The 27,835-nt window shown below is 39.5% G+C and overlaps 1 protein-coding gene across 1 annotated transcript in view; it reads left to right on the top strand.

Moving 5' to 3' along the window:
- LOC132390822 (uncharacterized) overlaps positions 1 to 27,835 on the top strand; it is a 258,761-nt gene that overhangs the window by 154,681 nt on the left and 76,245 nt on the right. Inside the window, exons 9-10 of the mRNA XM_059963366.1 lie at positions 10,610 to 10,799; positions 25,359 to 25,503. Coding sequence (XP_059819349.1) covers positions 10,610 to 10,799; positions 25,359 to 25,503 — 335 coding nt within the window. The remainder of the gene's footprint in view (positions 1 to 10,609; positions 10,800 to 25,358; positions 25,504 to 27,835) is intronic.

The following is a 27,835-nucleotide window of genomic DNA, read 5'->3' as shown; positions in this document are numbered from 1 at the left end:
GTTGTAGGGATATTTGTGAGGACACATAGAACTACTATGTACCGTTTCGGTTCTGTTAGATGAAGAGAGATATATTATATTGGAGGCCACCCTTCTGAGGCTCATTAGACCTATTTCTGAGATGAGACACCTAACATGGACACCTAAAAATGTTTGACTGGTATTCTTTGGAGTTGATGTGAATAATCTCATTGAAACATATCTAGAATCCTCTAACCCAGAGGCTTGAACAAAGGAGGTATTTAAAGAGGAGGTTGTTAGATTTTTGAAAGATTAGAATGATACCAACACAGAAGAAAAGACTTGGGGCAGATCAGTATGATCATATTGACAGAGGGGTCATGTGGCTGACTCCTGTTACTATTTTTGAAGTTGAAGTCAAATTTACTGTCGTATGCACAGGTGCAATAATTTGCAGAATCTCAAGCACATTGCATCTGATACATAAAAACATAACTGAAACATAAACTATATAAAATTGTACAAGAAGGAACACAGTTAGAACAAAAACCTCACTGTGGTGGAAACTGGTCAAAGGAGTCATGGTGTTACTCCACTGAGATAGTAATTAGTGTTGTGCAGGTTAGTTCAGAAACGAACGGTTGAAGGGAAACAACTATTCTTGAAATCGGCGATGAGCGTCTTCAGTCTTCTGTACGTCCCACCTGATGGTAGCTGAAAAAAGTTGGCTTGGCTGGATGCTGGGGGTCTTTGATGATAAATATTGTCTTCTTGAGGCAGGGCCTCATTTAGATACAACGGATGTTGGACAAGTATGTGCCAGTGATGTATTAGTCCACTACTCTGTGTATCTGTGTTTGAATTGCTATAGCAGACCTTGATGCAAGCAATTGGGTTATTTTCAACAGCATAATTGTAGAAGTTTGTTCCAGTGTTTGGTGACATGCCAAATCTCCTTAACATCTAGGAAAGTAAAGGCAATGGCAGGTGTTCCATGTGATTGCATTTATTGCTGGGCCTAGGATAGATCATCTGTTACGTTAATATGATATACTTTCTACTGAGGCTTACTTTAATGAAAGATTCAGAGAAGCTTGACAGAAGTTATATTCATATTACTCTGAAATTGTTTTTGAATATTTTGACCTAGTTATAGCAGATAATTGGAGTAGCTTGCAAAAATTTTACTCTAAGGAGCTTACCTTATAGATAAAGTGATGCATTAAGTTCAAGTTTAATTATCACTCAAACTTACATGAATATAGCCAAACAAAACTGTGTTCTTCCAGGGCCAGTTGCAAAAGCACATAGCACAAGTAAGATATATTGTTACAATTTCAGAAACACATACAGTCACAAAGAAAAAAATTATAGCCCAAGTCTCTAAATGACATGACTGCATACTGTAATTGGTTTATTTATTTATTATTATTTTTCCTTCTTCTATATTACGTATTGCATTGAACTACTGCTGCTAAGTTGACAAGTTTCACGACACATGCCAGTGATAATAAACCTGATTCTGATTCTGTTTCTGAATGCAGGGTGATGGTTAAGTTGAACTGGCCCACATTGTCTTTGCACTGAAAGAACACTGGAGGGCACCACTGAGTGAACACAGGATAGCAGTAGAAAATCCTGCAGTACTTGATATTGTTAGAATCCGGCAGTGACTTGTGATCGTAAAAAAGGTGTACAGGGCACATACATGCACATTTAATTGGGCCTGAAGTGCCCACTGCATCTGAGCACACTATCATCTTACCAGAAATTAATATGATTGTTCTTTAATTACCTAATTACATTTCTTCATTAGCAAGAAAAAAGATAGGAGGAATTCAGTAGGTCAGGCAGCACCTGTGGAGGGAAAGGAAGGATCAACACTGCATTTCAACACAAAAAATCAATTATTCCTTTCCTGAATTCCTCTAGCAATTCTTTTAATGTTCCAGATCCTGTCATCTGCAGTGTTTTGTATCCACAATTAGAACAGAAAAATATTCATTGTAGTGCAAACTGGTTAAAGTGGTTATGATTATGCACTGCTGATGTAGCGATTAGTGTTGTGAAGGTTAGTTCAAGACAATAATCCCAAGCTTGCAATAGCAAATTGACAGCCTTTTTATGCAGCACTGTTTCCTAATTCAATGCCTTGTATTTCTGATATGTTTGTTGATGTATTTATGAAAAAGCACTTCTCACTACTGTGCTGTAATGTTGTTAAATCTGTCGATCTGCAAGAGGAGAAATGCATTTATAAACAAAATGAGATTCTGTCAAGTTAGACAGGAATATAAACAGAAAATGCTGATAATACTCAGCAGGTCAGGTGGTAACTGGTAAAAGAAAACTTATTCAATGTTTCAGACTTCATCAGACAGGCTCTTCTCAATCTATACTAATGATCCTTCATTAATCTCTATCCCTCTAAATCAGGGGTTCCCAATCATTTTATGCCATGGACCCCCAGCATTAACCAAGGGGCCCGTGGACTCCAGGTTGGGAACCACTACTCTAAATGTTGATTCTGCTATTCCTCAGAATGCTATCAGTTGTTTCCCTTCCACCACTATGAGGCAGGATTAACCTATAGTTATGCCATTTATCACTTTCTTTTTTTAAATGTTGATACTTCATCAACAACCTTCTCATCTCATGATAACACTCACGTAGACAAATTAGGCTGAAATAATGTAGTATAGGTGACACATAGGCAGAGACTGAAAATGGTGAAGGTACGGTCAAGGGATGCAGAAGAAGGCTTGCAGGACTGCTTTGATTCGGTGGATAGGACCATATCCAGGGATTCATCTTTAGATCAATTTGAATATGCCACAGTCATCACTGACTTCATTAACACCTGTGTGGATCACTGTGCCTTCAAGAGCTTACTGGATATACAAAAACCAGAAGCCATAGATAAATTAAGATATTTGCATTTTGCTGATGGCTAGATCTGTGGCGTTCATGACCAGTGACTTGGAACCCCACAATAAGTCCATGTATGATTAATGGAAGACCATTGTAAAAACAAAAAAGCAATTCTGTGTGAATAGGAGATATAATCGAATGCAAGACAGCCTTGGTAGGGTTTGCATGGCTACTGCAATCTAGCAGCATAAATGGCTGTGATGCTTCGCAATGAATGCTTTGAAACGGAGAATAAAATTACACCTGTGTGAATCCACAGAGCATCTGGTGACCATCTGGCATCTGGCGAATTGCTGTTTTGGGGCTAACATCAGATAATCCTTCAATAGGGTGAACCCTCCCAAGGTGTCAGGCCCAATGATGCACTTGGCTGGGTACTGAACACATGTGCCAACCAGCTGGCTGGTGTGCCCAAGGACATCGTTAACCTCTTATTGCTGCAGTTGAAGATTCCCACCAGCTTCAAAAGAGCACCAGTCATACTGGTGTTTAAGAAGAGCAGCGTAAGCTGCTGAAATGACTTTTGCCTGGCAGCACTCACATCTACTTTGAGAGGTCAGTCAAAGCTAGAATTAATTCATGTGAACGAGGACCTACATCTGCTGCAAATTGCCTAAAACCACAACAGGTCTACAACAGACAAAATCTTATTGGCTCTCCACTCAACTTTGGACCATCTGAACAACAGCAAAACCTATGGCTGCAGTTTATTGATTACAGCTCGGCATTCAATGCCATTATCCCCTTAGTACTAATCAACAAATTTCAAAACCTGCGCCATTGTACCTCCCTCTGCAACTGGATCCTTGACTTCCTCATCTAGAGACCACAGTCAGGGTGGATTGCTAATATCATCTCCTCCTCATTAACAATCAACCCTAGTGCAGCTTAAGGATGTGTACTTAGCCCACAGCATTACTCTTTCCACATTCATGACTGTGTAGCTAAGCTCAACTCAAATGCCATCTATAAATTAATCTATGACACCACTATTATTGGCAAAATCTCAGATGGTGACAAGGAGGCCTACAAGAGCGAGATACATTGGATGGTTGAGTGGTGCTGCAACAACAACCTTGCACTCAGTGGCAGTAAGATCAAGGATTTGATGGGGACTTCAGGGAGAGGAAATTGTGGGAACATGGACCAGTTCTTATTGTGAAGTTAGCAGCGGACAGGGTGGACATCAAGATCTCAGACCCAACATATTGATGCAGTCGTGAAGAAGGCATGCCAGCGGCTATATTTGATTAGGAGTTTGAGGAAATTTTATATGTCACGAAAGAACATTTCTACAGATGTACTGTGGAGAGCAATCTGACTGGTTGCATCACCACTTGCTACAGAGGCTCCAACATCCAGGGTCAAAAGCGGCTGCAGATGGCTGTAGACTCAGCAAGCTTCAACATGGCCACAAACCTCTCCACCACTGAGGACATCTTCAAATGGCGGAGCCTCAAGAAGGCAACATCACTGTTAAAGATACTCACCATCTGATTCATGCCCTTTTCTCATTACTACCATGAGGGGGGAGGAACAGAAGCATGAAGAAGCACACTCAATGTTTTAGGAACACGTTCTTCCTCTCTACCATCAGCTTTCTAAATAGTTCACGAACCCATGAATACTACCTTACTATTCCTTTTTTACACTGCTTGTTTTCCCCCTTGTTTTGGTACCTTATAACAATGCAACACACACACACACACACACACACACACACACACACACACACACACACACACACACACACACACACACACACACACACACACACACACACACACACACACACACACACACACACACACACACACACACACACAATGTTGGAGGAACTCAGCAGGTCAGGCAGCATGTTCTATGTCTTGCGCTGTGCTGCTGCAACAAAATAACAACCTTCATGGCATATGTCAATGATAATAAGACAGATTCTGATTCTGAGATAAACCCAAGAAAGTGAAAAGATGAAGTATAAAGGAAAGCAAAACAATAATATATTGTAAACGGGGGATACAGAAAGTACTTTCAGATATATGAAGAGTAAAAGAGAGACAAGGGTGGATATCGGACCACTGGAAAATGACACTACAGAGATATTAATGGAGGACAAAGAAATGTCAAATGATCTCAATAAGTATTTTGCATAAGTCTTCCCTGTGGAAGACAACAATAGTATGCCAGAAATTGGTGTGTGTCAAGGAGCAGAAGTGAGTGTAGCTGCAAATGTTAAGGAGAAGGTGCTTGGGGAGCTGAAAGGTCTGATGGTAGTTTATAACAATAATAATAATAATAATAATAATAATAATAATCATTGATCCCTAGCAGGAAATTATTTTGTTACAGCAACAACATTTTTAAAAAGGCACTTAGCAATAATAATAATATTAACTAACAATAAAGTACAGAATATAAATATAGACAATGATAATGTACCAATGTGCAATACTGTGCAATAATAAAGTACGAAATAATAAAACAGAGGCGATTGTACAATGATGTGTTTTCTCCTGGTCGCATAGAGATGAACTATTCTATATGTTTATTGCATTTGGTTGGAAAGATTTTCTGTAACAATCCTGTAACAGTGGAGGTGAATGAGTCTGTTCGAAAGGGTGCTCTGCTGCTTTTTCAGTAGGTCATGGAGAGGATGTGCCATGATGGAGACCTCCTCTCCACCACTAATTTGGACTCATCAGCAGCATCCACGCTACTCCCCCAACGTAAAGCCGCAATGAAGATTACACTCACTACAATGGACTGGTAAAAGATCTCCAACATCCAACTTTGAAGGATCTCAGCTTCCTTAGAAAGTAAGGCACCTGGACCAGGTGGACTACACGCTGGAATTCAGAAGGAGGCAATGATCTTTCAAGAATCACTAGAACGGGAAACTTTCAAATATCACTCCATCTTTTAAGGAGCAATGGAGGCCAAAAAAAACAGGAATTCATAGGCCAGTTAGCCTGACTTCAGTGGTTGGAAGAAGTTAGAGACCATTATCAAGGCTAAGATTTTAGAGTACTTGGACACATGATAAAATAGGCTAAAGTCAGCATGGCTTTCTTGAGGGGAAATTTTGTCTGACAAATCTGTTGTAACTCTTTGAAAATTTGGAAATCAGAGATGCAAAGGGATTTGGGAGTCCTCCTGTAGGATTCCCTAAAAGGTTAACATGCTGGTTGAGTCAGTGCCAATGAAGGCAGATGCAATGTCAGCATTCATTTGGAATGTGAATATAAAGAAAGAATATGAATATTAGAATATAAAAGCAAGGATGCAATGCTGAGGCTCTGTGAGGCATTGTTCAGACTGATTTTTGGAGTATTGTGAGCAGTTAGGACCCCTTATCTAATATAGAATTGTGAATGTTGGAGTGTGTCAAGAGGGGCCGTGAGAGCGATCCTGAGAATGAAATTGTTAATATATGAGAAGTGTTTGATGGCTTTGGGCCTGTACTCACTGAAGTTTAGAAGAATGGCCTTTAAAATCTATTGAATATTGAAAGGCCTAGTGTGGATGAAATAGGATGTTTCCAATAGTGGGGGAGTCTAGGACCAGAGGGCACAGTCTCATAACAGAATGGCATCCTTTTAGAACAGAGATGAGGAAGAATTTCTTTATGTAGAGGGTGATAAATCTGTGGAATTCATTGTCACAGACAGCTGTGGAGGCCAAGTCATCGGGTATATTTAAAGTGGAGGTTTATCCAGTTTTAGAAATTGTAGATGTGTTTTCTGTCTATGAAGGGAATAGGCACCTATTTGAGGGATTTTGAGACCCTATTTAAGAAGAAGAAGGAGGTGCCTGGATAGACTGCAAGAAACAAATGAGCTGCTTAATGAGTATGAGAAGTGGAAGAGAGCACGTAAGAGGGTAATCACGAAAGCTGAAAGAGTAAAAAGTTTCTCAGGCACACAACATGAAGGAGAATCCCAAAGGCTTCTACAAATATATTAAGAGCAAAAGGATAGCAAGGGAAAAATTTGGTCCACTTGAAGATCAGTGTGGTCATCTATTATGGAGCTCAAAGAGAGGGGGGAAATCTTAAATGTGTTTTTTTTTTGCATCTGCATTTACCCGGGAGATGGACACAGAGTCTATAGAGCTGAGGCAAAACAGTAGAGAGGATGTGGACCATATCTGGATTATGGAAGAGGAGTGGCTTGCTATCTTGAGAAAAATTTGGGTGGATAAATATCCACAGCCTGACAAGGTGTTACCTCAAACCTTAAGGAAGGCCTGTGCAGAATTTGTGGTGGCCCTGGCAGAGGCATTTAAAGCATTTTCAGCCATGGATTAACTGTCAGAGGACTAAAGGATAACTAATTGTTCAAGAAAGGTTCTAATAATAACCCGCAAAATCATAGGCCAGTGGGCCTGACATCACTAGTGGGTAAATTTTTAGAAGGTATCTTAAGTGACAGAATATATAACTATTTGGATAGACAAAGTCCGGTTACGGATAGTCAACATGGCTCTGTGCATGGTAAGTTGTGACTAAGCAATCTTAACAAGTTTCTCAAGGAGATTACCAGGAATGTTTCAACAGTTTGCTACGACAGACTGGTAAAAAGATCTCCAACATCCTGTTGTTGATGAAGGAAAGGCAGTGGATATTGTCTGTGTGGACTTTAGCAAGGCATTGACAAAGTCCCACATGGGAAGCTGATCCAAGTGTCCTGTTGTATGGCATTCAAGATGAAGTAGTAAATTCAATTCAACATTGGCATAGTAGAAGAAGCCAGAGAGTGATAGTAAATAGTTGCCCCTCTGACTGGAGACCTATGACTCATGGTGTGCCACAGGGATCAGTGCTGGGTTATTGCTTGTCATGTATATTAATGATTTTGATTATAATGTGGTTAACTGGATCAGCAATTTTGCAGATGACCCCAAGATTGGGGGCATTGTGGACAGTGAGGAAGGCTATCAGAGCTTGCAGCGGCATCTGGGGCAGCTGGATATATGGACTGGAGAATAGCAGATAGAATTTAATCCAGGCAAGTGTGAGGTTTTGCATGTTGGGAGGTAAAACCAGGGTATGACTTATACAGAGAGTGGTAGGGCACTGAAGAGTCTGTAGCAGAAAGGGATCTGGGAATCCAGATCCATAATTCTTCGAAAGTGGCAACACAGTTAGATAGGATTGTAAGGAGAGGATTTTGGCAAATTGGTCTTCATAAATCAAAGTATTGAGTATAGAAGTTGGGACGTTATGGTTGGATTTGTATAAGATGTTGGCAAGGCCAAATTTGGAGTATTGTCTGCAGTTTTGTCAATAAGATTGAAAGTGTACAGAGGAAATTTACAAAAATATTGCCAGGACTTGAGGACCTGAGTTATAGAGAAAAATTGAATAGGTTAAGACTTTATTCACTGAAGCTTAGGAGAATAAAAGGGGATTTGATAGAGGTATACAAAATTTTGAGGGTTATAGATAGGGGAATTGCAAGCAGACTTTTGCCATTGAGGTCATATGAAATGTGAAATGTTTAAGGGAAACCTAAGGGAGAGCTTCTTCGCTTAGAGTGTGGTGCAGGTGTGGAACGAGCTGCCAGCAGAAATGGTAGATATGGATTCGATTTCAACATTTAATGAAATTTGGATAAGTACATAGAAGGAAGGGGTATGAAGGTCTATGAGACTAGCCTGGGTAATAGATTGGCAATGACTAGATAGACCAAAGGGTCTGTTTCTGTACTGCAAAGCACTATGACTCTATGACTGTCTATCAAAAGCAAGCATCCTTTAAAAGGGACCTGAACAAATTAGTTTGGAAATAGGTTTGAAAGGATTTTTAATAAATAATTCCAGTTATTTTTGAGGCTCCCAAGCTGTTGAATCTTCAAATCTATTAACTGAAGCAACACACTATCAATAGAAACCTGGAAATTCTGGATGGCATTTTGGAATTTAGAAAAAATATTGTTGAGGTTTCTTTTGCAAATTAACTGATTTGGTTAGTTCAAAACTGATAATTTTGTACGATCTGTGGAAAAAGTTAAATACCTCAGTTCCTGCTCATATGAAAGTTAACCTTTTTGCCCTGGAGGAACCCTTAAAATAAATTTCAGGTCGCAGGGAACCGTCGTGTAACAATTATTATATCTACAGATCATGGTGTGCTAGTGTGATCAGTAAGATGTAGATATAATAATTCAAAACTAATTGTCAATGCTCTTTTGAGTAGAGAATGACTTTTTAGCCAATCTTTCTTGAAAAAAACAGGTAGCTTACCTTTCTTGATATTAATCTCTTTCTCTCCCTTTCATTAATGCTATTTACAACATGAAAATTGATTGTCAATGTTGAATAGTATGGTTACTAAAATCCATAAGCCAAAGCAATTAAATAAAAATATAGCTTAAGACACAATTTTATACAAGACTTAAAAAAAAAGCATTTTCTTACTAAGTGACATGATTAGGCTGAAATAAAAGCCTGTCGTGTGAAACCTGTGCTTGTGTTTTTGCTGCACAAATATTCAATTCTGGGTCAAATTTGAGATAAGCACACATAGATTTCACCTTCAACTGAAATGAGATGATTTCTGTCCTTGCTCTTGATGCTTGTTAAACAAGAAAAAACTTGCTCACACATGTAAGAATTTGAAAAAGGCAGTAAAATGTTCATTGCTTTCCAATGGGAGGTAGAGGCTGATGTTACAGCCTATGCTGGGCGATTACATTCAATGCTTGGAAAACACACTTCATACTCCTCATCAGCCTACCATCCTCCCCTCCATGCAGTACAGCACTCATCAATTATCAACGGCCTCCCCTATCTCACGTCAAAAACTGAGAATGGACTAAACCAAAAGCACATGGTCCTACTATGCACTGCCATACTGGGCTGAGGGACCGCTAATGAAATTGCTGACAGGGCTGCTCGGTCATTGCCCATCATTGTGAGCTCTGGCATTGTGCATCGTGTGAAGTTTAAAAAAACAATGTTTATTTTTTTTAATCACGATCTCTTGAGAAACCCCAAGCAACCTCTCAAGGAACCCTAGGGTTCCATGTAACCCCAGATGAGCAACTCTGGTCTGGACCTCACACTTCTGGGGCAGATACACCTCACTTTTCACTATGGATATATGTATCAATCTCTTTCTTTTATCTTCATTCTTCAAAATGTAAATCTAGTTAGCTCAGTTTGTTATTCCAGTACTGTTTATCCAGGTGATGTTACAGAGAGAGTGGATATTTGTCATGGAAGTGACTAACAAGTAGTAATGCCTTCACAGATAATTTTTTTTTAGTCTCAGTAGAATGTTTAGCATTTTAGTGAGTTTTCTGAGCCACAGAGTTCACTAGTTTTGAGCTCATTTATATTCCTCTCGCAGCTGGCTGCAAAATGTCTCCTCTGTGAGAACCAATATCACATGGTACCAATAATAAAAAGAATAGAGCTTCTCGTCCAGCCAAGAATAGGAGTGAAGCTTTGTTTGGCACAAAGATAGATTCATTAAAATCATGACATTAAATACATTACATAATTTCTTTACACTGTCTGACTTTTCCTTTTAAAAACAAGTCAACGGCACTAACCTTCTACCAAGGATCGTTCTTTACTAAACTATAACCATTATGGGCAATACATAAAATCAGAAAGTAACTATTAGACTAAAATCTAGGTCATGGCCACCTTAATGTATCAACTTGTCTCAACATGAGATTATCCGGATGTTAACCTTGAATTTAATCTTATGCAGCCTAAAAAATTTCAATATCATGCGCACTCGAAGACTGGAAAATTCCAGACCACATGATGAACTTCTAGATGCTTCTTACCCCAAAAGGAAAGGCCCAAGTCCTTATCGACAAAAATTGGCAGCTACCTATATTCAGAAGTTTGTCCGAGGGTGGCTACTGCGTATCACCTATAATAGGATTAAAATTAAGGTGAGTGTTTCAGCTTCCTCATAATTCTAACTTCTCAGTTTTCACTTGGTACTTCAAAAATTATTTTTTCATGGAGAAATAGTACCCTTGGTCCACTTGATAATGACATTACTTGCATTAAAAATAACTTGTACTATTACAGTCATTTGATAGGTAACTACAAATGTTTCTGGAAATTCACATGGAAAAGCAGCCAGAGAATGTATCTAGAAATTAAATGAAAAAAAAATGGAACTTAAGGGTGGTCTTAGTGCTGGAGAGACAGAGTTGTTCTTTCTTTTGTAAAGGCTAGATAAATAGTGGGCAAGGTCAGTTAAATCAGACAAAAGAGCATTCAGGGCAGTAGGGTCACTGACTGCACTTAAGTATGGATTATTTAACCCTTAAGAGATAATTTCGTTTATGAGGTTTGATCTCAGTCAACTTTGATGATTATGAATGTTATGACAATAGAGGTGGGCAGACAGCAATTAGATCAGCTCTAGATTCAGGAACTATCCCTGTTTCTGTTGGCTCCTGTGAATGAAACAACAGAAACATTCAACTTGCATTTGTACATCGCTTTCAGCACAGCAAAATGCTCCCAGTGCTTGTCAACTGCACTTGAGCACCAACGCAAAATGACAATGGGCTGAAAGTATTGTTAAAGAGGCAGGTTTTAGAATGTCTGAAGAAGGAAAGAAATGAAAAGGGACAGAGATGTTTGATGGAGTTCCACTGCTCAGGCTACAGCAGATGAAGGCAAGGACACCTCTTAATTTCTGGATGGGATCTTTCAGCAAACCATAATCTCTAATTTGTTTGTTTAAGATTCAAATGCCTCTTTCAGACATCCACAAATGTCAACTCTATGCCAAGCTATATCAGTTTATTGCAGTTGTTTGGCATGGAAATTTATCACACTGCAAGGTTACTCAGCTGAGAAAGTGTTCTAAATCTTTAGCAGGTCAGCCAACATCCATAGAGAAGCATTTTCACTATTGTTCCATAACCTGTTGAATACTTCAAGCACTTTCTACTTTAACTATCATCTATAGCATTTGCAGGATTTCATTTTGCTTTTCAAACAATATTCTCCACATATTTTATGTTCAGAATGTGCTGCAACATATTCTCCCTTCCAATTAGACCATAACACCATAAGACATAGGAGCAGAATTAGGCCACTCAGCCCATCAAGTCTGCTCTGCCATTCTATCATTGCTAATTTATTGTCTTTCTCAACCCCATTCTCCTGCCTTCATCCTGTAACTTTTGATGCCCTGATTAACCAAGAACCTATCAACCTCTGCTTTAAATATACTTAATGACTTGGCCTCCATGGCCTTCCATTACAATGAATTTCACAGAATCAAAAACCCTAGGCAAAAGAAGTTCCTTCTCTTCTCTGTTCTAAATGGACATCTCTCTATTCCAAGTCTGTGCCCTCTGATCCCAGACTCACCCACTTTAAGAAATACACACATCCACTCTGTCTCAGCCTTTAAATATTCAATAGGTTTCAGTGAAATCCCCCCTCATTATTCTGAACTCCAACATGTATGGGTACAGAGCCATCAAACAGTTCTCATGTGTTACCTCTTTCATTCCCAGAATCATGCTTGTGAACTTCCTCTCAACCTTCTCCAGCTTTTCTTAGATAAGGGGCCCAAAACTGCTCACAATACTCACAATTGGTCTGACCAATGCCTTATAAAGCCATCACATACCTGCACTTATATTCTAGTTATCTTGAAATGAATGCTAGCATTGCATTCACCTTCCTCACCACCAATGCAGCCTGCAATATATTCATATTAAACCTGATTCTAACTCTAATTGTGGAGCTTAAGGTAAAGGAATCATTAAGAGGCTGTGATGATAATATGATAGAATTCATATTAACCTTTAGGGAATCCTGCACAAGGACCCCCAAGTCTCTTTGTACATCTGATTTTTTAATTTTCTCCCCATTTAAAAAGTAGTCTACTCCTTATTCCTTCTACCAAAGTACATGACCATACACTTCTTGTCATTATATTCCATTTGCTACTTATTTGCCCTTTCTCCCAATATATCCAAGTTTGCAGTTGATACAAAGATAGGTGAAGGGGCAGGTAGTGTTGAGGAAGCAGAGGCTACAGAAGGATTTTTTAAAAATCTCCTTGTGGTTTTTGCAGTTGCCTTCTATTGGTTTTGCAAGCCTCCCAATCCTCTAACTTCCCTTTAATTTTTGCTACATGATATGACCTCACTTTTTTCTTTAATGCTGCCTTTGACTTCCCTTGTCAGCCACAGTTGCTTGATTCTCCCTTTAGAATCCTTCTTAATCTTTGGGATGTATATATCCTTCTTGTTCCAAATTGCTAGCAGAAATTCCAGCCATTTCTGCTTCACCATCATTCCCTGATAGTGTCCTCTTCCAAACAACTTTGGCTATTTCTTCCATCAAGCCTTTGTAATTCCCTTTAATCCACTGTTATACTGATAGATGTGACTTTATCTTCTCCCTTTCAACCTGCAGGGTGAATTCTATCATATTATCATCACAGCCTCTTAATGATTCCTTTACCTTAAGCTTCAGAATTAGAAACAATATCAGGTTTAATATCACTAATGTACATTGTGAAATTTGTTGTATGTGGCAGCAGGACATTGCAATACATTACAATCAAACTGTAAATTACAGTAAGAAATATGTATGTGAATATATTAAAAGAGTTAAATTAAATAAATAGTACAAAAAGAGAAAAAAAAAGGTAGTGATGTAGTGTTTATGAGTTCAATCTCCATTCAGAAATCTGATGGCAGAGAGGAAGAAGCTATTCCTGAACCACTGAGTGTGTGCTGTCAGGCTACTGTACGTCCTCCTGATGGTAGCAGTGAGAAGAGGATATGACCTGGATGATATGAATCCTTAATAATGGATGCCGCTTTTTTGAGGCATTGCTCCTTGAAGATATCCTAGATACTATGGAGGGTAGTGCCCATGATGTTGACAGAGTTCACAACTTGCTGCAGCTTATTTCGATCCTATGCAATGCCCCTTGCCCAAATCGAATGCTGATGCAGCCAGTTAGAATGCTCCCCAGAGTACATCTGCAGAAATATATGTGTCTTTTTGATCTCTTCAAACTCCTAATGAAATATTGCAGCTGCTGTGCCTTCTTTGTAACTGCATCAATATGTTGGGCCCTGGATAAGTCCTCAGAGCTGTTGACACCCAGGAGCTTGAAATTGCTCACCTTTTCTACTGCTGATCCCTCAATGAGGATTGGTGTGTGTTCTCTCATCTTATCTTTTCTGAAGTCCACAAACAATTCTTTGGTCTTACTGATGATGAGTGCAAGGTTGTTGCTGTGACACCACTCAACCAGCTGATCTATCTCGCTCCGATGTGCCTTTCTGTCATCATCTGAATTTTTGCCATCAACAGTGTGTCATCAGAAAACTTATGGATGGCATCTGAGCTATGCCTAGCCACATAGTCAGGGGTGTAGAGACAGTAGAGCAGTGGGCTATGCACACATCCTTGAGGTGCACCAGTGTTGATTATCAGCAAGGTGGAGACTCATTTCCAATCCACACAGACTGTGGTCTTCTGGGAGGAAGTCGAGGATCCAGTTGCAGAGGGAGGTACAGAGACCCAGGCTTTGGTTTTTTGTGATCAGAACTGTGGGAGTGATTGTGTTAAATGCTGAGCTGTAGTCAATATACAGCAGCTTAATGTGAGTATTAGTATTGTCCAGATAATCTCATCCACTATAGATCTATTGTCACAATAGGCAAATTGCAGAGGGTCCAGGTCATTGCTTAGGCTGGAGTTGACAGTAGCCATAACCAACCTCTGATAGTACTACACCACTGTAGGTGTAGTGATAGTCATTAAGGAAGCTCCCCCTATTCTTTTTGGGCATTGGTATGATCATTGCCCTTTTGAAGCAAGTGGGAACTTCTGGCGGTAGCAGAGAGAGTGAAAATATGTTTGAACACACTCACCATTTGATTGGCATAGGTTTTCAGAAGCCTACCAGATAAGTCATTGGGGCCTGTCACCTTATGAGAGTTTACTCTCTTGAAAGACATTCTGATGTTGTTCTCTGAGACAGAGATCACAGGGTCACTGGATGCTGCAGGTATCCTCATAATTGTAGTTTTATTCTCCCTTTCAAAGTGTGCATAATAGCCGTTGAGGGACTGAAGCATCACTGCCAAACTTGGTTCATTACCCAACTCTGTATCCAGAGTTGACTTTCCCTTAGTGGGCTCTACCACAAGCTGCTCTAAAAAGCCACCTCATAGGCATTCTACAAATTCCCTCTCTTGGGATCCAGCACCAACCCAATTTTCCCAATTTACCTGCATATTGAAATCCACTATGACTATTGTAACATTGCCCCTATTACATCACTTTACGTTTCCCATTGAAATATAAATCCCATATTCTGGGTGCTGTTCAGGGGCCTGCAAATAACTCCCATTAAGGTCTTTTTACTCTTGCAGTTTCTTAACTCTATCCACAAGGATTCTACATCTTCCAATCCTATGTCACCCCTTTCTAAGGACTTGATTTCATTTTTTATCAACAGAGCTACCTCTGCCTTACCTGTCTGTCCTTTCAATACAAGGTGTATCCTTGGATGTTAAGCTCCCAACTATCATCTTCTTTCAGCCACGACTCTATGATGCCCACAACGTCATACCTGCCAATCTCTAACTGCTCTACAATTCCATCTACCTTATTCCATACACTGCATGCATTCAAATTTAACACCTTCAGTCCTGGATTCATCACCCTTTTTTATATTTGCCCCCATGTTACACTTCAACTTGTCCCACTGACTACAATTTTGCCCTATCATCTGCCTGTCCTTCCTCATAGTCTCACTACAAGCTGCATTGACTTGCATACATACCAACTGCTCCATCCTTAGCCCCAACACTCCGGTTCCCAACCCCCTGCAAATTTTTGTTAAAGTTCATGCCTACTTTAGACATTGTGGCATAACTTCTGTAATCCTTGGGGGTTAGATGTTTAAAATCTAATCTAAGGATATTATGAAATGTCACTACATTCCATCTATCTCTGACCATCCACGCACTGGCCCATTTACATTTATACTGTAAAACCTTCTGTTTTCCCCCTTGCCAAAGATATTGAACTATGTAGAGATTGCATTCCCTGCTCAACCACAATGTCTAATTGTGTCTGTGCCAAAAGAAATAACAATGACATTTGCAGAGGTTATGATAACTTTGTACAGTTTCCTGGTCAGACTGAAACTGGAGGAGGACCTCATAACTCACAAGTTATCATGACTTAAATCAGCACTTAGGCCTTGGAAACAATTCAGAAAGCAATAAAGATGCTCTCCGCTGGCAAAGGAAATACCAATGACAATCAACTGCATAAACTTCAACTTTAAAATATTAGACTCAACTGAGACAGCTTAACAAGAAGCAAACATTAAATTCAAAAAGGTACTCTTTGATGATATTGCCTATCCTACAAAGTTAGGAGTATAGCTTGAGGGAAGTCTGCACAAGATTTTTAATTAGTGTGAGTCTAATAAGGCTTCTAAAGCTAAATTAGTCCTGAGTGAGTTTTATTGGACTGCAACAGTTGGTCACCTCATACATTCTTATCACAAAGCACAAGATTTAAAGACAAACATGCATATTATGTGGAAGTGTAATACTAACCACAAAAGCTGTATGCGTTTCTATAAAATCATGATCATTATAAACACTGATATTTCAGACAGTATTCATCACATGGCATTCATAGGGTATTTGTGAACTGATGCACTGGACTGCTTTCTGTAGATGATCACATTCTTCTGGCCGGTTGCCAGGTATAGTATTTATGAGAAAGTCTTCTGTACAAGCTAACATGAATGTTCCGTACAGGTAATGAAATCACTTTGCACTAACCTGCATCTCTTAAAGAGGAGGCACGTTATGGCTAGAAAACTGTTGGCAATCAATCCACAAGCAAAGCCAACCAAAGATAGAATGGAAAATGTCATAACATGGACAAAGCAAATTCTAAAATTTACGGACTTTTACCAGAAGTCTTGGCAAATTAGGTGAAAAATGGAAGAAGATATACTCGCATTTGGCCAGGTGTTCTTATTGATTGATTTCTGTCTAATTTTTCAATCTCTGCAATGCCCCTTTCATTTTAACAGCTTTAAATTCATGTCCATCTTCATGTAATTGCATTTAAAGGCAGTACAAAGTTGATCTGTTACTCCCATTGTAATCAGTGGGTATAGGGTACACAGACATTGTGATTCTCTGCCTGTTTACTGCAGTAATCCAATTAGCTTCTTTGTAATCTGTATTCTACTGTACTTCAAAGTTCAAAGTAAATTTATTATCAAAGTTTGTACAGTATATGTTACCATATACCAACTTGAGATTCATTTTCTTTCAGACATTTACAGGGAAAAAAGAAATGCAATAACATTTTTTTGTAACATTTAATTGTGTACAGTTCTGGTCACCGAATTATAGGAAAGATATCAATAAATTAGAGAGAGTGCAGAGATGATTTACTAGGATGTTACCTGGGTTTCAGCACTTAAGTTACAGAGAAAGGTTGAACAAGTTAGGCCTCTATTCATTGGAGCGTAGAAGGTTGAGGGGGGACTTGATCGAGGTATTTAAAATTTTGAGAGGGATAGATAGAGTTGATGTGAATAGCTGTTTCCATTGAGAGTAGGGGAGATTCAAACGAGAGGACATGATTTGAGAGTTAGGGGGCAAAAGTTTGAGGGAAACACGAGGGGGTATTTCTTTACTCAGAGAGTGATAGCTGTGTTGAATGAGCTTCCTGTAGAAGTAGTAGAGGCCAGTTCAGTTGTGTCATTTAAGGTAAAATTGGATAGGTATATGGACAGGAAAGGAGTGGAGGGTTATGGGCTGAGTGCGGGTAGGTGGGACTAGGTGAGATTAAGAGTTCGGCACGGACTAGGAGGGCTGAGATGGCCTGTTTCCATGCTGTGATTGTTATATGGTTATTTTATGAAAATCTGTACATAAATGGACAAAGACTTACAAACAATCAACATGCAAATAAAAAGATAATACTGAGAACAAGAGTTGTAAATAGACCTTTAAAGTGAGTCTGTAGAATCAGATCAGAATATTGGTGAATGAACCACACTAGGTCAGGAGTCCGATAGTTGTAGGGTAATAACTGTTCCTGAACCTGGTGCTGAGGATCTAAGGCCTCCATTCCTCCTGCTGATGGTAGTAGTGAGAAGAGGGGATGACCTGGATGGTGGGGGTCTTTGATGACGTGTGCTGCTTCCTTGTGACACGTTCCTCCGGGCCAAGGTGCACAACACAGTACAACAAATAATAAGGTACATATACAACACAACTTAAAAAATAAACAGTATCCCTGTGGATAAAATTAAAATGGCATGGGAGCAGGATTTAAAAAAAATTTTTTTTATTAGTTTTTCAAAACATTTTACAAATTAAAAACCCCAAATCCCAATGAGGAACATTAAAACAGTGCAAAATTAAGCATACAATAACAATATGCTACAAAGGAAGAGAATTTAACAAAAAAAAGCACCTAAATTAAAGACAAGTAAGCTTAGTGTCCTCCCCAAGCCCCACAACACAAGAAAAAAACAACAGCAACTCCAGACCAACCGCAACACAATATAGAGAGTATAAGTCAGGGCAGCCAAACTTCCAGACTGTGAATACACTCAGCAACAGAGGATAATAATGCCTTCTACCAGAAAAGAAAAGCAAGGGACCGAAAAGAAAAAAAAAACCCTAGTCAAGAGGAAGGTTATGAAAGTACTCGATAAATGGTCCCCTGACCTTATGGAACTTTAGATCCGAATTGAGAACTGAATAATGAATTTTTTCGAGGTCCAAGCAGGCCGTGATGTCGTTAAGCCATTGAGCATGAGTGGGTGGGGCAACATCTCTCCATCTAAGGAGGATCAAGCGTCTAGCCAGGAGAGAGGCAAAGGATAATATTCGGCATTTGGTCAGACCCAGACATAAATCTGTCTCGCCCCAAAAACCGAACAGAGCAATTAAGGGGTTTGGTTCTAGGGGCTGATTCAGAATACACGATAACGTAGTGAAGACATCTTTCCAGAATTTCTCCAAGCTAGGACAGAACCAGTACATATGGATGAGAGAGGCCACGCCCCTCTTGCATTTATCACAGAGCGGACTAACGCTAGGGTAGAATCGAGATAGTTTAGATTTAGACATATGGGCTCTATGAACAATCTTAAATTGTAAAAGGCAGTGGCGAGCACAAAGAGAGGTTGAGTTAACCGATTTGAGAACTGAATCCCAGCTCTCCTCAGATAAGGAGATATTTAAATCCTGCTCCCAGGCCATTTTGATTTTATCCATGGGGGCCCGTCGTAAGGCTGCTAGTTTATCTCGGATGATTGATATTAAGCCTTTACCTAGTGGATTCATGGAAAGAAATAGGTCCATTGCATTTTTCGCAGGCATTTCAGGAAAGTTAGGAATTAAAGGAGCAATAAAGTGTCGGATTTGGAGATATCTGAAAAGATGAGCATTGGGCAGATTGAACTTAACAGAGAGCTGCTGAAAAGAAGTGAAGTGACTATCAATGAAAAGATCTTCAAAATGTCTAATGCCCTTCCTATACCAAACCTGGAATGCTGAATCGTATGTAGTAGGTAAAAAAAGGTGATTATGAGCAACAGGGCTGCAAACGGAAAACCCCTGGAAACCATAGCATTTCCTGATCTGAGCCCATATACGCAAAGTGTGTCTAACAAGAGGATTAGCTGTTGATCTGGGCAGACTACTAGGGAGTGCAGAGCCAAGAATTGCAGAGATAGATAATTCTTTAGTGGAGCTCAGCTCCATCGCCACCCAGTTAGGGCACTCAGGTTGGCCATGGAAGAAAGACCAAAAGGTAGCACAACGTATATTAGCTGCCCAATACTATAAACGAAAGTTAGGTAAAGCCATGCCACCCTCTTTTTTAGATTTTTGGAGATGGATTTTATTAATTCTAGAGCGCTTATTCTGCCACAGATATGACAAAATAATAGAGTCTAAGGAATCAAAAAAAGATTTAGGAATAAAAATTGGGATAGATTGAAATAGGTATAAAAATTTGGGGAGAACATACATTTTAACAACATTAATATGACCTACCAAAGACATAGATAGAGGTGACCATTGTACCACACTCTGTTTTATAGCATATGAAAGAATGGCAAAGTTTTCATGAAAGAGATCTTTAAACTTCCTTGTGACTGTAATTCCAAGATAAGTAAATTGATTATGGACTACTTTAAAAGGGAGATCACGAAATGTTAGTTCTTGTGCTTCTTTATTAATTGGGAGAAGTTCACTCTTATGTAAATTAAGTTTATAGCCAGAGATCTGGCTAAACTGGTCAAGAAGTGAAAACATTAGAGGTAGGGATGTAGATGGATTTGAGAGACAGAGTAATAAGTCATCAGCATAGAGAGAAACTTTATGCTCAACACCCCCTCTCCAAATCCCAGTCAATTCAGGGCAGTTTCGAAATGCTATCGCCAGAGGTTCCATAGCCAAATCAAAGAGAAAGGGACTTAAGGGGCATCCCTGGCGGGTGCCACCTTTGAGATTAAATACTTGGGATTTCTGAAAATTAGTTAAAACAGAAGCAGTAGGACACAGGTACAGCAATTGGATCCAAGAGATGAAACTTTGGCCAAGGTCAAATTTTTCTAAAACTGCAAAAAGGTAGTTCCACTCTATACGATCAAATGCTTTCTCCGCATCGAGGGAAATAACACATTCAGGAATCCCAGTTGGAGGTGAGTATAAGATATTAAATAAACGCTGAATGTTAAAAAAGGGGAGGTGGTTTTTAATAAAGCCTGTTTGGTCATCAGAGATAATGGAGGGAATGATGGTTTCTAACCTATGAGCCAAAACTTTAGCTAAGATCTTTACATCAACATTGAGCAGAGAGATCGGCCTATACGAGGAACACTCTGTTGGGTCTTTGCCCTTTTTTAAAAGAAGAATAATAGATACCTCACTGAATAAGGGTGGCAATTTGCCGTAATTAAATGAGTCAGATAATACTGAAAGTAACTGAGGAGAAAGAAGAGAAGAGAATGAATTATAAAATTCTACAGGGAACCCATCAGGTCCAGGAGATTTCCCTGAGGACAGTGCAGAAATTGCAGTAGATATTTCTTCTAGTGACATAGGCGCATTGAGTTTGGCTTTGAAATCAGATGAAAGTGAGGGGATATTCAGATTCTGTAAAAATTGATCAACAGAGATATTGTCATTCAGAGATTCAGAGGAATAAAGCCGAGAATAAAAATTTTTAAATGCGTCATTAATTTCTAAATGATCCGATGTAAAGTCTCTGTTCTCCTTCCGGATCTTTGTAATATGTTGTTTGGCTTTGGAACGCCTCAGCTGCTTGGCTAGGAATTTACCAGACTTATTCCCATGAATGTAAAAGCGACTCTTGCTTTCGAGAAGTTGGCGTTCGACAGGTTGAGTGGACAGAAGGTTAAATTTAGTTTGGAGTTCAACACGCTTCTTGTATAATTCAGGGTTCTTAGTTTGGGCATATATTTGATCCAATTCTTTAATCTGGTTAATGAGGTCTAATCGATCTGCACGGGATCTTCTGTTGAGATTTGCTGTGTAAGAGATTATTTGCCCCCTCAGATATGCTTTCATGGCATCCCAGACAATCTGGGATGGCACTTCAGGTGATGTATTAGTGTTAAAATAAAAGGTTACTGATCCTTAATAAATTTTTAAAAATCATCATCCGATAGTAAAGTTGAATCAAACCGCCAGTGTTTATTCCTCTGAGGGAGACCAGGCAGATTCAGAGAGAGAGTAATTGGGGCATGGTCAGAGATCAGTATACTCTGATAGTCACAAGAGTGGGCAAATGGAATAAATTGGTTATTGAGTAAGAAATAATCAATTCTAGTGAAGGTATGGTGAACATGTGAGAAAAAAGAATAATCTCTCTCCGTAGGATGGAGGAAATGCCATATATCAGAGATACCATAATTAGAGAGAAACGATTGGATAGCTAAGGCAGATTTAGTAGGTGATCTAGTATCTGAGGACGATCGATCCAAATTAGGATCTAACCAACAATTAAAGTCACCACCCAATATAAGAGAGTATGAGTTTAAGTCTGGTAGTGAGGAAAAAGACCGTTCAAAAAAATTAACATCATCAAAGTTGGGGGCATACAGGTTTGCTAGTGCAACTTTAGTGTTATATAGTTTGCTAGAAACAATAATAAAACGGCCATTTATATCAGATATTTTATTATGGAGTTCAAAAGGAATATTTGAGTTAATAAGAATGGAGACTCCCCTAGCTTTAGCGGGGTGCAGGATTTAAATATCTCCTTATCTGATGAGAGTTGGGACTTGATTCTCAAATCGGTTAACTCAACCTCTCTTTGTGCTCGCCATTGCCTTTTACAGTTTAAGATTGTTCATAGAGCCCATATGTCTAAATCTAAACTATCTCGATTCTACCCTAACATTAGTCCGCTCTGTGATAAATGCAAGAGGGGTGTGGCCTCTCTCATTCATATGTACTGGTTCTGTCCTAGCTTGGAGAAATTTTGGAAAGATGTCTTCACTATGTTATCGTATATTCTGAATCAGCACCTGGAACCAAACCCCTTAATTGCTCTGTTCGGTTCCTGGGGCGAGATAGATTTACGTCTGAGTCTGACCAAATGCCGAATATTATCGTTTGCCTCTCTCCTGGCTAGACGCTTGATCCTCCTCAGATGGAGAGATGTTGCCCTGCCCACTCATGCTCAATTGCTAAACAACATCATGGCCTGCTTGGACCTCGAAAAAATCCATTATTCAGTTCTTAATTCGTATTTAAAGTTCCATAAGGTCTGGGGACCTTTTATCGAGTACTTTCATAACCTTCCTCTTGACTAGGGTTTTTTTTTCTTTTTTTCGGTCCCTTGCTTTCAGCTCCCTTTTTTTTTCTGGTAGTAGGCATTATTATCCTCTGTTGCTGAGTGTATTCACAGTCTGGGAGTTTGATTGTCCTGATTTATATTCTCTATATTGTGTTCTGGTTGGTCTGGAGTTTTTTTTTTGTGTTGTGGGGTTGGGGGAGGATACTAAGTTTACTTGTCTTCAGTTTAGGTGCTTTTTTAAAATTCTCTTTCTTTGTATCATATTGTCGTTGTATGCTTAATTTTGCACTATATTAATGTTCCTTATTGTGATTTGGGTTTTTTTTAATTTGTAAAATGTATAAAAAACTAATTAAAAAAACAATAAAATAAACAGTATAACTCCACTGGTGCTTCACATGTGATGAGACCGGGTGGTGGCAAGGAGTTCAGTAGACCTACGACCTGGGGGAAGAAGTAGTTTTCCATCCTAACAGTTCTGGTCCTAATGTTACAATACCTTCTAATGGTCGGGGGTGGGGGGGGAGTCAAAGAGATTGTTGGGTGGATGGGAGGTATGGTTGATAATGCTAAGGGCCCTGGATATGCAGCACTTCAGTTAAGTTTCTTGGACAGCTGGAAGATCCTCTCAGCAGACCTTGCAATTCTTTGTGGGGATTGTGGTCAGATACTTTGCAATTGTGATGGTGATGCAGCTAATCGGGGCACTCTCAATGGTGCTCCTGCAAAACTTAGTTAGAATGGGGGTGGATTCTCATTTGCCTCAATCTTGTCAGCATGTGGAGACAAGATGTGGAGACTTTCAGGACCAAAGAGGTGGTGGTGAGGGAATATGTGAGATCATCTGTTATGTTTAGTCCCAGAAACACGGTGCTCCAAACTCTCTCCACAGCAGAGCTCTTTATGTGCAATGAGGAGTGGTCAACCTGCGCTTTGCTAAAATCTACAATAAATTCTTTGGTCTTGTCCACGCTGAGAGTCAAGTTTTTGTGCTCGCACCACTCTACCAGCCGCTCTTCATCTTCTCTGTAGTCCATCTTGTCAATGCTGTTAGTGAGGCCAACCACTGTTGTGTCATCAGTGAACTTGATGATTTGATTTAAACAGGATCTAGCAGTGCAGTCCTGTGTCAGCAGTGACCAAGTTGCTGAGACCCAACCAGGACAGCTTACCCACCAGCTTCTGAGCGATGATTGAATTAAACACTGAGCTGAAATCGGATCATTGTTTACTCTCATTCAAGATAGTTGCCTTCAATCCTTCATTGAGTTCATTTTATTGTCTAATTTTCAACAGGACCTTCCTGCTATATGGAAGGCATTTTGTAAATCAACAACTGCTGCATGGAAGATGCCGGTTGTTAATGTTTCTTTCCTTGTAAATTTATGTTGAAAATATATCAAGATATTTTAGCAGTGAATGTCTAGCAGGGCCTTGGTTGTTTACTTACAGACTTTTGAAGAACTTTGCCAGCTAAGCGGAGATATCATCTTAGTACTTTTGCAATCTGCTGTCCTCCAGTTCCTTCTTATAGAATGAATGAGTTTGCATCCTTTAGAATTAGATCATGAGTTTTTTTTTATTTTTATCACACAAAAATTGTACCTGAGGTTGGTCATAAGCTTTCTTTCAATTGTTTTGAGGCGTTTTTGTATTTTCTGATCAATGCCTTGTGTATTTGAAGGCTAAGTTTTTTGACAGGCTTTGCCACATTGTTTGTATTTGGTATAATTCCTGCATTTTTGGAAACTGAAGAATAACAGCTAAGTCTGAGTTCTTCTTAATGCTCAGTCCATTGGTAAAGTTACTCTTGTCTGTAATGGTCGCCTCTTTTGCCTTAGGTTTTGCAGTGTTTTACTTGGATTATTTCATTGTGACCATATTCAAGACAAATCAGAGTCTATTGCATTGATCTTGCCAATATATTTTGCTGGTTTTCTGGGCTAGAGTCATACAGCAGGCACATAAAATCCCTAGAAACTTACACCAAATATTCTGAGAATTAGCGGGAAGAACAGGCGTACTAACTCAAGCATCCTGGAGGACACTAACATTAACTTCATAGCCACAATCTTGACTCAACACCAACTGTGATGAGTTGGCCACATCCGTATGCCTGACTCCTGCCTCCCTAAACAACTCCTGTTCGGCCAACTCAAGGATGCACAGCGCACTGCAGGAGGGCAGAAAAAGAGGTTCAAGGAAAATATCAAGACCCACTCGATGCAGTGCCACAGAAGCCGCAATGGGTGGGAGAAATGAGCACAGGATAAGGAAAGCTGGAGAAGGACTGTCTGTGAGGGGATTGCACAACTTGTGTTTTTGTGTTTACCTTTTTTCACATGAATTCTGAAAGAGTGATTTTTTAAATTCCATGCCTCAGTTATTTTCAGTAGTTATTTGCAAATTTTATAAGGGTGAATTTCCGTTACTTGAACTGCCCTAAAGCAGGGGTACCCTGTCTCATCAAATCAAATCTATGTGGTTTCATGAAAGACAAGTCATGTCTGGTAAATTTACTTGAGTTTTTTGAGAATATAAGATAAGAGAAATGTGCTTGTGCCAGAATAGTTAAATGCAAACCATTAATATGTGCAATATGGCACTCATCTCTTTCATTAAAGGCTTTGAGCCAAGGAAAGTCCCTTTCAGCTGTTGTAAGACAATATCGGCAGATGATGACCCGTCTACGGAGGCGGTTTCATGCCCCCTGGGAGCCAATACCTTTGGTGTACTCAGATTTTGAAGACTGGCTTAATAGAAAAAAAAGTAAGTGGTTTATTGATGCAAACATTATCGCAGTGAAATACGATACTTCCTTGCTTACCTGACTATACATTTTTCAAAATTTTTAACTGACTTCAAAGGAAATTTAAAAAAATTGAATTTATTTTCAAAATACGTCTAAGTCATTTTCTTACCGGCATTCACAGTAAAATCAAAGAAATACAATAGAATCAATGAAAAAGCTACAGACAAAAAAACTAACAACTATTGTGCGAAAGAAGACAAGCTATATAAGTACAAAAAAAATGTAAATATATAATACTGAGAACATGAGTTGTAAAGTCCCTGAAAGTGAATCCATAAGTTGTGAAATCAGTTTAGTTTTGGAGTGAGTGAAGTTATTTACACTGGTTGTGCATTAGTGGACATGGCGAGAAGGCAGGGTGTATAGAATTGAGTGGGATCCGGGATCAGCCATGATGGAATGGCAGAGCAGACTCGATGGACTGAATGGTCTAATTCTGCTCCTATGACTAATGGTCTTATGGTTCAGGAGCCTGATGGCTGAAGGGTAATAACTGTTCCTAAACTTGGTGGTGTAGGATGTAAGATTCCTGTACCTCTTTCCTGATGGTAGCAGCAAAAAGCGAGCATGGCCTGGGTGGTGGGGGTCCTAGACGATGGATGGGGATTTCTTGTGGCTGCACTCCTTGTAGATGTGCTCAATGGTGGGAGGCCTTTTCCTGCGATGGATCCACTGCTTTGCTGTAAGCTTTTCCATTCTTGGGCATGGGTATTTCCATACCAGGCCATGATACAACCAGTCAGGATGCTCAATACTCATGGCATAGGATACTCTATACTGTGCATCTACAGAAGTTTGTCAAAAGTTTGGATGACATGTCAATTCTACACAAACGTTTAAGAAAGTAGAGATGCTGCCATGGCTTCTTTGTAATGACACTTGCGGGCAGGACAGGATCTCCCAGGACAGATCCTCTGAAATGATAATGCCAAGGAGTTTAAAGTTAATGACCCTCTTCACCTCGCATCCTCTAAAGAGGACTGGCTCATGGACTTCCAGTTTCCTCTTCCTGTAGTCAATAATTAGCTCATTGGTTTTGCTAACACTGAGTGAACAGTTGTTGGTGTGGCACCGCTCATTCAGTCCCCTTCCTCTGTGCTGATTCATCACCTCCTTTCATTCAGCCAACAACAGTGGTGTCGTCAGCAACCTGAAATATGGCATTGGAATTACTTAGCCTCACAGTCATAAGTGTAATGTGAGTAGAGTAGGGGGCGAAGCACACAGCCTGGTGGTGCGCCTGTGCTGATGGGGATTGTTGAAGAGTTGCCAATCTGAACTGACTGGGGTCTGCACATGAGGAAATCAGGGATAGTGAATCAGGGTGACCAATGTGCTTCCTTAAAAGTCTCTTGAAATTTGGAATAAACCAATCAGCAATTTTAAATGGTTTCTAGAATTGAGCTCCAGGTGGAAATTAGTAGAGGAAAATCCAGCTACAATAGACCAAGTGGGACATATGAAAAGCAAAATTTAATAGTCAGATGCAAGACATTATGAAGGTGGAGAACAAAATGATTGCAGAGATAATAAGTAAATACAAATGAGGCAGTGATGTAATGCCGGTTTATTTAAGTGTCAGTGACTGGATTCAATTAACATGGCTGATGGTAAGGTATTTGTATGTTCCCCTCATAACTGCATGGATTTCCTCCGGGTGCTCTGGTTTCCTCCCACAGTTCAGATATAGTGCTTAGTGGGTTAATATATCACAGGGGTATACTTGGGCAGTACAGGCTCATTGGGCCAGAAGGTCTTGATAAATAAAATGATGCAATATATTAGTAAGTTCTTTTGTGAATATTAGGATGCAGGAAAGTTTAAATATAGAATTTTCTAAATAATAGACAATAGGTGCAGAAGTAGACCATTCGGCCCTTCAAGCCTGCACCGCCATTCTGAGATCATGGCTGATCATCTACTATCAATACCCGGTTCCTGCCTTGTCCTCATATCCCTTGATTCCCCTATCCATAAGATACCTATCTAGCTCCTTCTTGAAAGCATCCAGAGAATTGGCCTCCACTACCTTCTGAGGCAGTGCATTCCAGACACCCACAATTCTCTGGGAGAAGAAGTCTTTCCTTAACAAAAACTTGCAAGAAATTGTAAGAATCTAGAACAGTGGACTAGAAGTCTAAAAGGAGAATCATTAAAAACTAATGGTTAGGAATAACAATAATAAATAATAATGATAATTAATAAGAAGACGAATAGAATGTTGCCCTTTATTTCCAAAAGTTCAGAAAAAAAGAGCTCAGATTACTTTATTCCGCAGTAGTACATTTA

Source organism: Hypanus sabinus, chromosome 3 (assembly GCF_030144855.1).
Source record: "Hypanus sabinus isolate sHypSab1 chromosome 3, sHypSab1.hap1, whole genome shotgun sequence".
NCBI lineage: Eukaryota > Metazoa > Chordata > Chondrichthyes > Myliobatiformes > Dasyatidae > Hypanus > Hypanus sabinus.
The sequence above is the reverse complement of the archived record's forward strand: the minus strand, read 5'-3'. Positions and strand labels throughout refer to the sequence as shown.